Source organism: Mauremys mutica, chromosome 18 (genome assembly GCF_020497125.1).
Source record: "Mauremys mutica isolate MM-2020 ecotype Southern chromosome 18, ASM2049712v1, whole genome shotgun sequence".
NCBI lineage: Eukaryota > Metazoa > Chordata > Testudines > Geoemydidae > Mauremys > Mauremys mutica.
The window spans coordinates 7,071,567-7,086,927 of NC_059089.1; the positions used below are offsets into that span (position 1 = coordinate 7,071,567).

The 15,361-nt window shown below is 51.7% G+C and overlaps 1 protein-coding gene across 5 annotated transcripts in view; it reads left to right on the forward strand.

Annotated features, from left to right (window-relative positions):
• Positions 1-15,361, forward strand: part of RGS3 (regulator of G protein signaling 3) — a 210,852-nt gene that overhangs the window by 62,089 nt on the left and 133,402 nt on the right. For 4 of the 5 annotated variants that reach the window (XM_044992123.1, XM_044992121.1, XM_044992120.1 and 1 more), the window contains 3 exons: positions 855-922; positions 7,163-7,244; positions 15,226-15,331. In XM_044992123.1, coding sequence (XP_044848058.1) covers positions 855-922; positions 7,163-7,244; positions 15,226-15,331 — 256 coding nt within the window. Of the gene's footprint in view, positions 1-854; positions 923-4,136; positions 4,285-7,162; positions 7,245-15,225; positions 15,332-15,361 lie in introns of those variants that run through there. The other variant, XM_044992125.1, reaches the window with a different exon arrangement.

Consider the following 15,361-nt stretch of genomic DNA (forward strand, 5'->3'; position numbering starts at 1 on the left):
AGTATGGCAACAACCATTTTCATGTCAACGCCCCCCCTGCCAGCTCCTCCTCCCCTACTGGGGGGAAGGCGAAGGAATGTTCACACCTCGACTGCTCTCAGCTCTCCTGTGGAAAGTTCAGCCCTGCAGCCCAGGGCCACTTCAGGGGAGGAGGAGGGGCCTGGCCTGGCAGCCAGATTGTCTTTACACAGCCTGGATTTCCCGACCCAGCGACACTCAGACATTGTGGTAATGGGGCCATGTTAGCACGTACCCAGGAGCGATCCTGGGTGACCCACAGAGAGGGGGCATCTCCCCCCTCCTTGGGGACACAAGCCCTTCTTTCCTCCCTGTCTCTCCCACTCGCTGTGCCTGTCACCACACGCTGCTGTATCTCACCTGCTCTCCAGCTTTGGGCCAGCAGCCGCCAGCCTTGGGGCCACTGAAATCAATGGATTCCTTCCTGTTGCCTCCAGTGAGCTTTGGATCAGGCCCTTGCTGAGTTCTCCATCCTGTCCGGCTCTAACCTGGGGCTGCCCAGTGTCTGCAGGAGCGGAGCAGGCCTGGGACCGGAGATGTGCTGCGGGGGTGGTGTGCACACCGTGGGGTCTGGGCTGGGACTCTGTCGCAGGGCAATGTGTGTGCAGGGCATGTGGCAGCTGCCCATCATGCCACCCTCAGTGGATCAACAGGGAATTTCTGGGTCTTCGAATAACCACAGGAAATGCCACCATGTTCCAGTCTGGAGCTGGTGCCCCCATAGATTTCATGGTGCTTGGCCTTTGTGCAGAGGGAGAAGACGCTATTAAAGGCAGAAGCGTCTGCGTGGTGCCTAAGAGCAGCCTACGTGACGTGCTCTTTCTGTTGCCTTCTAGAGCCACCACGGGCGAGCCAGCGGGCTGAACTGGGAAACCAGGAGGCTGAGAACATGGAGCAGCTCAAGGTAGGTGTGCCAGGGCCAGTGCTGCCCTGACAAGCTGAGCCCAATGGCTGCAGCACAGCACTAGTGACCCAGGAGCAGGGGCGGGAGAAGACGCTCATCTGCAGTGTAGCAGGGCAGAGACCAGCAGGGAGGAGAGGAAAGTCTGGCGTTGCTGAGCAGGGGATTCAGAACGGGACCGTGAAATGAGTGGGCCTGTGCTGGTTTCTCACACGCAGAGACGAGCCAGAATTACATTTGCTGTATACAACAAAGCACAATGAGCAAGTCTTCATGAGAGAGAGCGCAGTGTGTGTGGCTCCTCTGTGGCAGGTTGTGTCTGAACTCAGCAGGGTGGCTTTTTTTTCCGTTTAGGCCCTGTCCACACTCCAGCATATAGGCTGATTTTGTGAGCAGTTAGTGACTCTAAACGCAATTGGTGTCTTCATGCAGCATGGTCAGTAGCCAGGACCCATGGCAGCTGCAGGCCTAGGCTGCCCCATGGCTCTGTTCTGGCACCTCGATCAGCCCTCTGTTTTGTTGCTGTGTGAACTGGACCCCTGGCCATGTAACCAGGCTGGTTGGCCCCCCTCCCTCCATTCTCTATGTAGTAGGACGTCCCAGGGTGCACTGTTACTGCTGCGGTATGTGCGTCTCCTGGGCACTCTGTCCCCTGCTGGGGCCTTATGAGGATAGGGGTCCAGATTTCCCAGAATGCACTGGTATGTACCTAGCTGGGTGGCGTGGCAGGTGTAGGTGCAAAGCACAAAGACTCCAGCGTGGACCCAGGCCCCACCCCTTGTGACCAGGTCAGATGGGAGAATTGCAGCTGGTCAGAGTGGCTGGAGCTGCAGTGTGGATTGGACCATGAAGGTGAGATCCGTGGGAAACAGGCCTTGAGCGACATGCACCCCATGGGGAAGCTACCTGACAATGTGGGGATGTGCCTGTGCTTCCCTGCACGCGTGCTACGGGGTGGTACTGGGGAGCCCGGAGGTGGTACTGGCGAGGCTTTGCTCTAGCTCGGGGAGAGGAGTGATTCATTCCAAAGACTTTCAAAGGAGCCAGAGCTGTGTGACTAGACTCGGGATGGGCAAACTTTTTGGCCTGAGGGCCACACCTGGGTATGGAAATTGTACAGCGGGCCATGAATTCTCATGAAATTGGGGGTTGGGGTGCAGGACGGGGTGAGGGCTCTGGCTGGGGGTGTGGGCTCTGTGGTGGGTCCAGAAATGAGGAGTTCAGTGTGCAGGAGAGGGCTCCGGGATGGGGCAGGGGGTTGGGGTGCGGGAGGGTGAGGGCTCTGGCTGGAGGTCTGGGCTCTTGGGGGGGGGGGCTGGGGATGAGGGTTTGGGGTGCAGGAGGCTGCTCCAGGCTGGTACCAACGGGCAGGAGTGGGGGCAGGGCTGGGGCAGGGGGTTGGGGCGTGGGAGGGAGTCAGGGGTGCAGGCTCCGGGGTGCAGGCTCTGGGAGGCGCTTACCTCAAGCAGCTCCCAGAAGCAGCAGCATGTCCCCCCTCCAGCTCCTATGTGGAGGCAAGGCCAGGTGGCTCTGCACGCTGGCCCTACCGCAGGTGCCGCCCCTGCAGCTCCCATTGGCTGTGGTCCCTGGCCAATGGGAGCTGTGGGGACGGCGCTTGGTGCAGGGGCACCGTGCGGAGCCCCTTGGCTGCCCCTACATGTAGGAGCTGGAGGGGGGACGTGTCGCTTCCTCCAGGAGCTGTGCGGAGCAAGCCCCTGACCCCGCTCCCCAGCGGGAGCTCAAGGGCCAGATTAAAATGTCTGAAGGGCCGGATGTGGATCCCGGGCCGTAGTTTGCCACCCCGGACTAGACCGTGCTACGGACACCTGCTGATCTGTCTGAACATGCTGCGTTTTCACCCTACGTCTTTCCAGTGGATGTTACATTAAATCCTTTGCCATCCGAGTGGGGCGCTTGAAACCGAGGTCTCTGTGATTTATAGGAGAGGCAAGGATGGGAAACAGCAACACAAACACAGGGCCCACGTCGGAAACTGGGCCCAACCGGCCCTGTGATTGATCTGTGCCAAATTTGCCTCGCTGCTTCCCTCAGCTGCATTCTCAGTTATTTGTTTTAAACTGTAGGGTTGAGCTAGACAGACCAACCCAGCGCCCTTATCCCTCCCTTCCTCTCACATAGGCAGGGTTTACATTCAGCCGGCGCTGGCCGGAGTGGAGCTCCCTCCTGTAAATATTTTCACCCCCCCCCTGGAGTTTTTGTAGCATGGTGGGAGGGATGGGGGCTCCGGGAAATGCCCTGTAAGGATGAACACCACTGACCTCAAAGATGGCAAACTGGGGGAGGCAGAATGGCGGCCTGTCAGCTCAGCGCGGTCCCAGGCTGGCAGGGCTAGACACTGCCGAGCCAGTTTGGTTAGTGACTTCAAAGCAAGCCCTTTGTGTCCTCTGCTAGTTAAAATCCCTCTCACCCACAGCCACCAGACCATGCTGCAGGGACAGGGACTCCGGGGCCTCGGTTTGGTTGGGGTTGGAAGCCTTGCCTCATTTCTGCCCTGGGGAGGAAGCTGAAAGGAGCTTTCTTCGGGCTTTGTTTAGCTGCATTCTGCAAGGGTTCCCCTGTGACTCGGCATTCCTGGGAGCTGCTGCTGCAGTGTGCAAAGAGGCCATGTCACACAATCCAGCTTTGCACTGCATGTCTGACTTGAGGCAGAGTTTTGCTGTGCCTTTAATTCTGAAATTAAACCATGGGTGCCACTGACCTCCAAGCTTTGGGTCGTGCTTCCCCCCGCCCCCCTGTAAACACAAAGCAGTATTGTGCGGGTGTGTTCTGTGAAAACAAATTCTTCCTTGGTTTCCTAAAGCAGAATCACTTTTCCTCCCGTATCTTTAAACTAGCGTACGGAGTCTTTTTACTGAAGTGAAGCTTGTGCCGCCGAGGCCTGTGAAACGCTGCTTACACATCCTCCAAGTGTTTGTGAGAACCTCGCAATAACAAAGTGCTCTGTGCCGCTGAAGAATGCAGCAGGAACAAAAGCCACATCAACAGAGAAGGGACTAGGGAATACTGAATAGTTGACAGGAATTTTAATATAAAACTCTCTCTCTTCCTTGTCACTTGGAGTTTTCAGGAAGCCCTCTGTCTTATCGTAAAGCGGCATACAGCACAGACAGGGGCTTGGGAGGTGAAAGGTGGCTTCCTGCCATTCTTCTCTAGCGCTGGGTTCCCAGGGGCGGTCATGCCAGTTTCACTGTGGCTTGTTCCATGCTGTTGTGATACAAGGAGACCAGGATTGCTGCTCCTTTGAGGGATTTAATTTCCATGGGCTAGCGGCAAGTTTAGAGCCTGCAATCATGAATCGCTTCAATGGACTCTGCAAGGTGTGCTCGGAGCGGAGATACAGACAGGTCTGTGGAACCCAACCCTAATCCGAATGCAAAGTGAATCCATCTGGGGGATGCATGTCTATTTCAGAGTCCGAGTTAGGCATATGTGCGTGTGTGTGTTCTTCCCCTGCTGCTCTGGCTGTGTGTGTCAGGCTATTTCTCGTGTATTGGTTTGTCAGGATTGTTTTGCAAATGCTGTTATAGCAAAGATTGTGGAAATGCTTGGCAAGTCGGCGGCTGTGTAGAGATGATCTCTGTCTGCGTACGGGCCGATCTGCAGAAGTGTGGATGGCCCCATGGTGGGAGCGAGCATTCAGCTTGCGCTAATGGCCTGAGTGTTAGTGCTCGAAGGACCTGCTGTGTCCCGGGGAAGTTCTAAGCTGAGCGGTAGTGTCCAATGTCCCGTTCATTAGTGGAGAGGAGGGCACTGCAGACTGGTAAGCAGATCCTTCCTTGTGTTTATCAGGCATGCTTTAGGGAGACACTGATGGCTGCTAGGAAAGAGTCTTGCTGAGGTTATAAAGAAAAGTTCCAAGTTCTGTCTGACAGGGTTTGTCCGTGGCTCTGTCTGTCGCAGGGTATTTTTAATGGTGTAAATGTGGCTGTGTAGATGAAGCTGCCTTGGCATTTCTGACACCAGCTCCCCATTGCTCTGCAGTGGGGTCATGGCTCACTCCCAGGCATACTGGGGTCCCAGCCCCTTTGTTGAGTTCTCCTGTTTACCCTAGTTCTGAGGCTAGGGCTGGGATTGCGGGATCGGGTATATGTGGCACTGCACTCCCTTCAGTGCAGTTAATTAGTTTCACAACGTAGATGCGAAGAAGACAGAGCAGAAGGAGTCTCCTTGGTTAAACATGCCCCATCCAGTCTCTGGGCTGGATAAAGGCAACACCACTCCGCTCTGCATGTGGAAATGGTTTACTATGACTCTTGTCTTGGGCCATGTTAATTCTTGGTCTCCCAAAACCATTGAAATCTCCCCTGGCTCCTCCCTCCACACCAGGGGTGTAGAGTTCTGATAACTCGGTGCCGTCTAGGGTACTGAAGTCACATGCCATCTCTGCACCCACCTTCCCTGTCTGGGTTCACACTTCCCAGCCCTTGTCTGCAGCGCTGGTGCAGCTGGGAGCTGTAGCCCAGAGCCCGAGCTCCAGTGTTTTGATCACTCCATCGTGAAGAGCAGAGCTGGGTTCCTTTTTCAGTAACGAAGATCTCTGCTCAGCTGCTGGTTCTCTTGATGCTGCATGAGCAGAAGTGACTCCAGCTCACTCTCCTGTGGCCAGGCTGGCTCTTCAGGGCTAGCAGGAGAAATAACATGGCTCTGCCAGGGAAAGCTGCAGATCTGACATGCAGACCCACAGGACAGAGTAAGACGGTGCTGTTTTCACCCTGTCCCTTTGGGTCACCATCCCCACGTTTGAATGGGCTTGTGACATAAAACCCCCTTCTCCCTTCAGGGCTAAGAGTGTCTCTGTCAGTGGTCAAGGGGCAGAGGTGGGGATGGGAAGCCAGGGCTGGGGTCCGTGGCATGGGGCTGTCCAAAGAGCTGCTCACCGAGCTCTGGTCAGGATTCCCAGGCCTAGAAACCCCCTCTGGCCCTGTGTTCGAGCTACGCATAGAGAAGGGTCAAAGCTGAAGAGCCACCACCAGCATTTTGGCCTGTTTGTGACCCACCAAGCCCCAAAGCTACCCGTGGTGGTGGGACTGGGCGTGCTCTTGATGATGCCAGTGGAAGGGAGTTTGGGTTCGGAAGCCCACTGCCATGCTAGGGAAATGCTGGGAGACAGGGCGTGGAGCTCGGCAACCCGATACTATTGTGATTTCAGCTTCGCTTTATTAGAGCAAAAGATAGAAAGAGGCTTGGATTAAACTCTCCTCAGCCAGGATCTGTGGTTGCTTATACTGGGTCCCTCAATGGGATCCATCTTTCTGGCTGTTTATTTCCAGAAATCATGTGGGTCAGTTGGTTTCCCCCCACCCCCCTTCTTTTCAGTAAACCAGGAAACGTGACAAACTTCTCTGAAATAACATGTATAGGAACTGTGACTCTGAGCTCCCGCTGAAAGGCAGCCTGCAACCAATGAACTTCACTCTGTTCCTGAGAGCTCACAGCCTCCGGGGTCAGCGGGGCGAGGGGAGCCTTTCGCTTGTTCCCTGAATGCTGATGGAAAAACCCCATGAACACTTCATCCCTTCCCTTCAGAACTCCTTCCAGCCATAGCCTACTCAATGAAAATACTTTAGCACAAAATTATGTGTGAGGCTTTCAGAGCGTCTTCGTTCCAACTGCTTTACAAATATGAATATACTAAGTCTTGCCACAATCCTGCAAGGTAGGGAAATGCCATTATTTACATATTACATAAGGGAAACCGAGGCACAGAGAGTTGCTCAAAGAAGTCACACCGGAAGTCTTTGTCAAAGCCAGGAATAAAATCATATCTCCTGGTTCCCAATCTTATCCTTTAACCCATCCTTCATCCCACCTCTAGAAGACTCCATTGGTTATCAAGAGAAATTCAGGGGAGGGGAATTGTATTATCTGCCTGTAGTACAGAATACACAGCTCACCTGCTCACAGATCGCAATGCCAAATTTTGTGTGATTTGTAAATGCCCTTTTAAATGCCCTTGGCTGCAGTCCAGGCTCAGATGTGTCAGCTATGTCCTGGCCGTCTGCAGTAGTTTATGTCCTCTTACAAAGGGAGGACTTTTATACTGACAGCTGTTTGTTGTCTCTGAACAGTCCATCCATCCCTCTCCAGTTGGCGATACAGATGCTGTTTTAATGTAGGCAGAAAAGTCCTGCGGCTGTGCATGAGCAAAGTGCTGGGTTCGTAGTGGTCACACACAGTAGCTGCCTTCCTGTGTAACAGGATGACTCTGATGTCTGTTTTCAGATTACAATCCCTCGAGGAAGGGATGGGTTTGGCTTCACAATCTGCTGCGACTCTCCAGTCCGTGTGCAGGCTGTAGACTCTGGTAAGAGAACAACCCATTTTTATACATCTTTTATTGTTGGACTGATTTGAAAGGGACTCCCCGGCCCCCTTTGCTTCCCTGTGTTTGATCCTGTCTTAGGAGCCTCTCAAACCTCACAGAATTTTCCTTTTCTCTTGAACAGTTTCTTTTAAATGTCCCCTTTTTGCCTCTAATGAGGCCAGAGGCCAGCATGGCTGTCTCGTTACAGCACTGCCTGTGCTCAGCGCTGTACGCTCAGCAAGAAGGTATTTCGGTGTGACTGCTGGGCACAGGGCAGCGGGGGCGGGACTCCTGTGCCATTTCGTGGTGTTTGACACACAAATGGTGGCAACTAGTTTTTTCCTAATTGCTCATCGAGTGAGTAAAATTTGATTATGTAATGAGTACTCCAGATAGCCAGATATTGGGAGAGAGCATTAATGGCTGGGTCCAAAGCCCATGGAAATCACTAGGAGCCTTTCTATTGACTTCAGTTGGCTTTGCATCAGTCCCTTCATTTCCACAGCAAAAGTCAGGAAATGCAAACGTTAAGTGGAAAAGCCACCTTAACTCTGCCCCTTGTGCTTATGCCTCACACACAGTGTTTAATGCTGGGATCCCATGCAGGTTCTCAAATAGGACAATTTACCATTTGTGCTCTGTGTGGCATTCTGCAGTGTTTTGGTGTCAGTCTAATATACGTACTAGTACTGTCTGAGAAAGGTTCCCCCCCACAAAACATTTAGACAAAAACTATTTTATATGTTTTTGTTGACAGATTTCGACAGAATTTTTCATTTTTTTGCCAGGAAAAAAAAACTCCCAACAAAACCATGAACACTGAAAATTGTTTGGTTTTCAACAACCGAAAAATTTCAGTGGGTCAGGCAAAATGTTTTGGCTTTACTGAAAATGTTTGCCAAACAGGCCAAAATATTACACATTTCAGTTGTCCAAAACTGACAACATTTCACAAACGTTGGGGTTTTAAAACGGACGCACTTTGGGTTCTTTTTAGTTGCGGTCTTGTTGTTGAGCGTTTATGGGATGTGTTTTCAAGCTTTTCTCCAGAATCATCAGGGTGAGAAATGGATTTGTCTCTCCCACAAAAGTGACCTGGAAATCTAGTTTGCTATCCTGTACCTGCCTACTGAGGTAATGAGGAACCCAAATCTCATCTGCTTTTCCTGCATGTGAGTAATTGGGTCCTTGGTGTGCCTGAGGAAGTGAAAGCGCATCGCTGCCCCAATCCCAGGCCAGGGACAGCCTCCTGCAGCTGGGATGCAGCTGGCATCTCCTCCATGACACGGCTCAGCACGGGGGCTGCAGGAGCTGTGTAAATCCAGATCCCGAGGTGCGCTCCCTGCTGCATGCTGGTCTCTGCAGGGCTGTCAAGGTTCCTTCCCCACTCTGAACTCTAGGGTACAGATGTAGGGACCTGCATGAGAACCTCTAAGCTTAATTACCAGCTTAGATCTGGTTTTACTGCCACCACCCAAATCCTTTAAGAGTTATTTGGGAAACTCTGTCTACCTTCCCCGGAGACTACCTCCCTCCCAGTAGCCTTGAGAGACTTCTCCACCAAGTTCCTGGTGGACACAGATCCAAACCCCTGGATCTTAAAACAAGGAGAAATTAACCATTCCCCCTCCTTTCCCCCCACCAATTCCTGGTGAGTGCAGATCCAACCCCCTTGCATCTCAAAACAAGGAAAAATCAATCAGGTTCTTAAAAAGAAAGCTTTTAATTAAAGAAAGAAAGGTAAAAATCATCTCTGTAAAATCAGGATGGAAAATAACTTTACAGGGTAATCAGATTCATAGAGCCCAGAGAAGCCCCCTCTAGCCTTAGGTTCAAAGTTACAGCAAACAGAGGTAAAATCCTCTTAGCCAAAAGGAACATTTCCAAGTTGAGAAAACAAAGATAAAACTAACTTGCCTTGCCTGGCTGTTACTTACAAGTTTGAAACATGAGAGACTGATTCAGAAAGATTTGGAGAGCCTGGATTGATGTCTGGTCCCTCTTAGTCCCAAGAGCGAACAACCCCCAAAACAAAGAGCACACAAACAAAAGCCTTCCCCCCACAGGATTTGAAAGTATCTTGTCCCCTTATTGGTCCTTTGGGTCAGGTGTCAGCCAGGTTACCTGAGCTTCTTAACCCATTACAGGTAAAAGGATTTTGGTGCCTCTGGCCAGGAGGGATTTTATAGTATTGTACACAGGAGGGCTGTTCCCTTCTCTTTATAGTTATGACAAGGGCTGATGTGGAGACTGGAGCACTGGGGGTTCAGAGGCACCCCAAATGAGTGCTCTGCCTGTGGTCCCCACCCCAGTGCAGGCATGAGATGGTGCCGAGGGCATGCTGCCGGCCCTCCCAGTCACAGGGGAGTTCCCCCCGCGAGAAGAGCCATGCCTGTCCCGGCTGGGGAAAGCTGGCAAAAAACGATGACTGCTTCTGATGGAAATAATCAACACCTGCTTGTGAGAAGCTAACCTGCCAGCCCACCCTGAGGAATGCCATAGGCCACAATAGTCAGGAAGCCAATACTTGATGCAGGAAACCACCTGGCACTGCCCCACCTGTAACTTCCCATTCCTTGGCAAAGTAACTGAGAAGCTAGCAGCAGCCATGCTTCAACAGCAAGTCTGCTGCATCCTGATGCTTTGTCACTGGGCGTCGGAGCAGGGACAGCCGCACTGGCGCTAAAGAGGCTATTCTCCTGGCCTTGGGTGTAGGTCCCATGTTGGTGCTTCCATGTTGTGACTTCCCCGCATCTTTCAAACCAGTTACCACAATGGTCCGGTCAGTGTGGGGTGCAAATCCAGACCAGTGCATGGTTGTGTCATCACCTGCCCTGTAACCCTGGGCACCTCATGGTGCTTTGTTGCTGTAGCTCTCAGACTGGGCTACTCCCAGCTAGCCTGACTGTCCATGTGCTAGACGGCCCTGGTTCAGCAGCTCTGACCCCTGTCTACAGCCCCACAGCGACTTCCACCAGCCTTGGTTACATCTGGCAGGGAGACCCTCACGCACTCCAAGTCCCGAATTTGCCCAAAGCCACATGCCCTGGGCAGATCAGAGCTTTAATATGGCTTATTTGTTCCTCTAAAGAGACAAAACCACATCACAGCTTATGAACCTAATTGGGGTGAACACAGCGCTGTTGGTTTATAGTAAAATAAAATATTATTAATAATTAGCCATAGGTTAAGTGCTACTAAGTAAAAGAATAAAGTTAGAAAAGGTAACAAGCAAATACAAGTGAAAACATGCATCTAAGAGTCTAAAACGTCACCTAGCAAGATACAGGCTTTGTTCTCTCACCAGTCGTTCTTCTTCCCTGCCGTGGCTGACTTTCCCTCAGTCAGGACCTTCCACAAAAGCACCAGGGGCTGGTTGCTCTTGTCTTCTTAGGTGAATCATCTCTATCTAAGCAGGTTTCTCATCTGCATTCAGTTCCAGAGACTTCAAGCCCCCGCTCCCCTCTTGGTTGAAGGACCAATCTTTCTCAGCTTGTACGAGCTCTAGCCTCTCGTGTTTCTCTAGTGCTGGAGGCCATATCTCCCAAAGGTTAATGACCTCGTGCTGGTCTTCCCTTCCTGTGGGCTTCCCATCCCCCACATGATTTCGGTATAAATGAGGCTTCCATTGTTTGAGTCCATCATGCTTGATTTACATAGGAGACAAGTAAGTAGCTGTGTCTGGGCGGACTGGGCAGCAGAATCTCAATGAGCATCCAGAATTCCTCCTCTAGTATCAATACGGACGTTTTACCACCAGCGTGCTACAGGCCTACAGAACAGACCTTCCATGATGCACGAATATTGTATTCAATGAGTTAATTCAATTGCTTATTATTTGAGATTTAGACTCCGCTGTCTTTAGAGCTCCGATAAAGTGTCTCTGCCTGGGGCCTAGCCAGGCAGCCTCTTCCTCACACTTGTTAGCTGGAGAGCTTTGTTAGCTGCTATGTCAGCACATTCTCATTGTCTGTCAAAGTGTTTGGGAAGTAACTGCCCGGTCACGGTGCAGAAAGCTCGGGACTTTGTTTAGAGTGAGCTAACTCCTGGGTGGCTGGCAAACACATTTTAAGAATGATAATGTCAGTTTATGTCCATAACTTTGCCTCAGTTGCTCGCACCTGTATGACATGATGCTGGGAATACCCAGTGAGTGATGAGCTTTCCAGTGACAGATCACCTGACATTTCCTAGCTACAGATGATAACAATAGTGAGTTGGGGTCAGGCCAGCTGATATCAGGGGGCCCCTTGCCCTCTGCCCTCGAGCTGTTCCGAATGTCCCAGGCTGCTAACCTGCCTGTGTGACTTAGTGGGACGGATAGCACTGCACTACAGTGGCTCCACTTATTGCTCCAACAGCCCCAGAGAGTGGAAATGGGCAACTGCTCCTCTTCTACAAACCCCACCCCCCCATTGCAGGTCCCCCAGAGTAGCCAAGGGCAGCTGGTACAAACTCCATCCGGGCAAGTCCAGAATGGCGGGATTGGAAAGGAGAAGTGCTTACTTAGACCTGGCTGACTCACCATCCTCCCCTTCCATTGAGGACATCTGCCTCCATTCATCCAAGTAGTATGGAACTGCGGTGCCCTGTTTGACTCAGCCGGAGTCTAAGAGAGAAGGTGGTGTCAGTGCATCGTCCACCTCCAGCCTGCTGGGAAGCTTCCTCACTTTGCTCAAAGGACGGCCTGGGCACGGTAGTCCATGTCTAGTTTCCCCCAGACCATGTCCATGGAGTTCACTGTACCCAGGGCTCAGTTGCTCATGCAGGATGCGGCATCCTGTTCCCTCCACAGGACCCATCTGGGCTCATCAGCATGAGTGTGGGTGGCCCAGTTGTTCTCTAGGAGAACAGCTGATAGCTGTGAATGTCTCGTAGAGACAGCCAAAGAGCCAGACTGAAGTGTCCAGAACTGTAAAACTGCTGGAGGGATTGTCTTCAAACATGGCTCATATTTTCTGTCTTACTCAACAGCATGGACAGTATTTTGTAAAGGAACCAAGTGTGTCTCTGGTGGAGCTGCATGGCAGGTGGTCAGATTTCCTGGGTAAACATGAGGTGTTTGGAACTTGTGTGTATATTCGCATCAATGGCTGTGTCAATCAATGGTGCAGACAATCTCCAAAGCTGGTGGTCATTCCAATACTTAGATCCACCAAACTAGCCACAAAACAGCTTCTATGATACCTCACTGGTTACCCAGGAGCCCAAACACAGTTCCCTTAAAGCAACCCACCCTTGGGCTTCCACCCAGACACCCAGGTCAAATATGATGAGGATTACGGAAAATCTTATTCATCATTTAAGAAAGTTCTACCAATCCCAAAGGATTGGGCACATTACCCACCAGGTCAATGAATATTTCAGATCTTACCCAATACACGTGTACAGCCAATTCCTATTAACTAAATTAAAATGTATTTAAAAAGGAAAGAGAGAGAGTATTGGTTAAAAGATCACTATAAATGCAGATATGAATACAGTGTTGAGGTCAGTTTTATAGTAGAGATGGGAGATTTAGTGTTGCAAAGAGTTCTTGGATCAGGCTTGAAGCAGTGATGAAATAAACTGCTGGCTTGTTAAGTTGGTTGCTCCCAAATAATAGGAAGGTCCTCAGTCCCTTGGATAGATGCTCCCATTAGTATAAATCCATAGTCCAGAGGTTTGAGCAGGAAAGTGGCAAAATGGAGGTGTTTCCAGGGCCTGGTATAGCTTCTGCCATGTGGAGGGAAACCTATTGTTCTAGTGTGTGGAAAATTACAGATAACAAGATGGAGTTTGGAGTCACATAGGCAAGTCACATGTCCATGCCTGCATTGCTTTGTCATGGGGGGGATAGCTCAGTGGTTTAAGCATTGGCCTGCTAAACCCAGGGTTGGGAGTTCAATCCTTGGGGGGGGGCATTTAGGGCTCTCAGGCAAAAATCTGTCTGGGGATTGGTCCTGCTTTGAGCAGGGAGTTAGACTAGATACCTCCTGAGGTCCCTTCCAACCCTGACATTCTATGATTCTGTAGCAGAGGCCATTACGTGTACTCTAGTTAGAACATTCATACGAAAGTCTGTCTGATGTGGATAGGCTTCTTCTGTGATTCACTGTGTTTGCTGATGAGCAATCAACAGTGTGCTGGCCAGACTGGATGCAAATTGCCCTGTGGGTGCTATCACAGGAGCAGACACATATGAGATACAGATACATGGTCATTATTCATAACTTCAGATACAAAAATGATACCTGCCTACAAACAGGATAATCGTATTCAGCAAACTGTAACTTTTCCATTGGTGCCTTACTTGACACATTTTGTACAAGATTTGTTGCAATTATAGAACAGTGGTAGCAACAATGATCTACGTGGTTACCTTTAATCAATGTCACAGGCTGGAACTGTAGTGAGACTGTAGCATGTACATTTTACAGGGACGTGGTGTTTGACTTAAACAGGCATCCATAAATGACACTAACCTCATGGTATGCTTCACCCCTAGTTGGCCTGTTGCACACACAGTTCAGGCTAGCAATGACTGTCAGTTATTACAATCTGATGGCTTGGTGCTGGCTTCTATGTTTAGGAGATTGAAGGTCTCAGAAAAGTTCCTAGTGGACACATATTTTTATCACATCAACAAGCACTGCCATTGACACTATTAACTCTCATTGGGAGTGGCCGGGAGAGGACCCAGTAGGTCAGACACGATGCTCACGGGGTGAGAACAGAATCTGGGAAGTAGGGAGGGAAGGGATGGGGTCAGTACGGGATCTGGGCAGTGGGGGAGGGAAGGGACAGGGGCAGTACTGCATCTGGGCAGTAGGGGAAGGGACAGAAGGGACTGCGTCATTCCGGGATCCAGGTGGTAGAGAGGACAGGGATGGGGTCAGTATGGGATCTGGGCAGTAGGGAGGGAAGGGATGGGGTGAGTATGCGATCCAGGCATTAGGGATGGAACGGTTGGGGTCAGTACGGGATCCGGGCGTTAGGGAAGGAAGGGACAGGGTGAGTATGGGATCCGGACAGTTTGGAGGGAAGGGATGGGGTGAGTACAAGATCCGCTGGTAGGGAGGGAAGGGATGAGGTGAATACAGAATCTGGGTGGTAGAGACAGAAAGGACGGGGTCAGTACAGGAACTGGACAGTAGGGAGGGAAGGGATGGGGTCAAGACAGGATTGGGGTGGTTTGGAGGGTAGGGACGTGGTCAGTACGGGATGTGGGTGGTAGGGTGGGAAGGCATGGGGTCAGTATGGGATCCTGGCGGTTCGGAGGGAAGGGATGTGGTTAGTACAGGATCTGGGTGTTTGGGAGGGAAGGGACAGGATGAATACGGGATCCGAGCGGTAGGGAAGGAAGGTATGGAGTGAATACGGGATCTGGTGGTAGGGAGGGAAGGGACGGGGTGACGACGGGATCTGGGAGGTAGAGAGGGAAGGTACGGGGTGAGTACGGGATCCGGGCAGTAGGGAGGGAAGTGACGGGGTCCTTAGAAGATCAGGGCGGTACAAAGGGAACGGATGGGATGAGTATGTGATCTGGGCGGTAGGGAGGGAAGGGACGGGGTCCTTAGAAGATCCAGGTGGTAGAGAGGGAAGGTACGGGGTGACTATGGGATCCGTGTGGTAGAGAGGGAAGGGATGGGGTGAGTATGTGATCTGGGCGGTAGGGAGGGAAGGGATGGGGTCCTTAGAAGATCCAGGTGGTAGAGAGGGAAGGTACGGGGTGACTACGGGATCCATGTGGTAGGGAGGGAAGGGATGGGATGAGTATGTGATCCGGGCGGTAGGGAGGGAAGGGACGGGGTGAGTACGGCATCCGGGCGGTAGGGAGGGAAGGGACGGGGTCCTTAGAAGATCTGGGTGGTAGGGAGGGAGATCTGGGGTGAAGGAGCGAATGCCCCGGATGCAAAGCTGACCCCTGTACCTGTGTCCACCCCCTGCGGGGGGCTCTGTCCTGGGGCAGATTGTTGGCACGGCTCCTTCTCTCCATTAGGTGGCCCAGCGGAGAAGGCTGGCCTGCAGCAGCTGGACACCGTGGTGCAGCTGAACCAGCAGCCCGTGGAGCACTGGAAATGCGTGGAGTTGGCACATGAAATCCGGTGACTGTTCACACTCAGTACCCGTCGGGC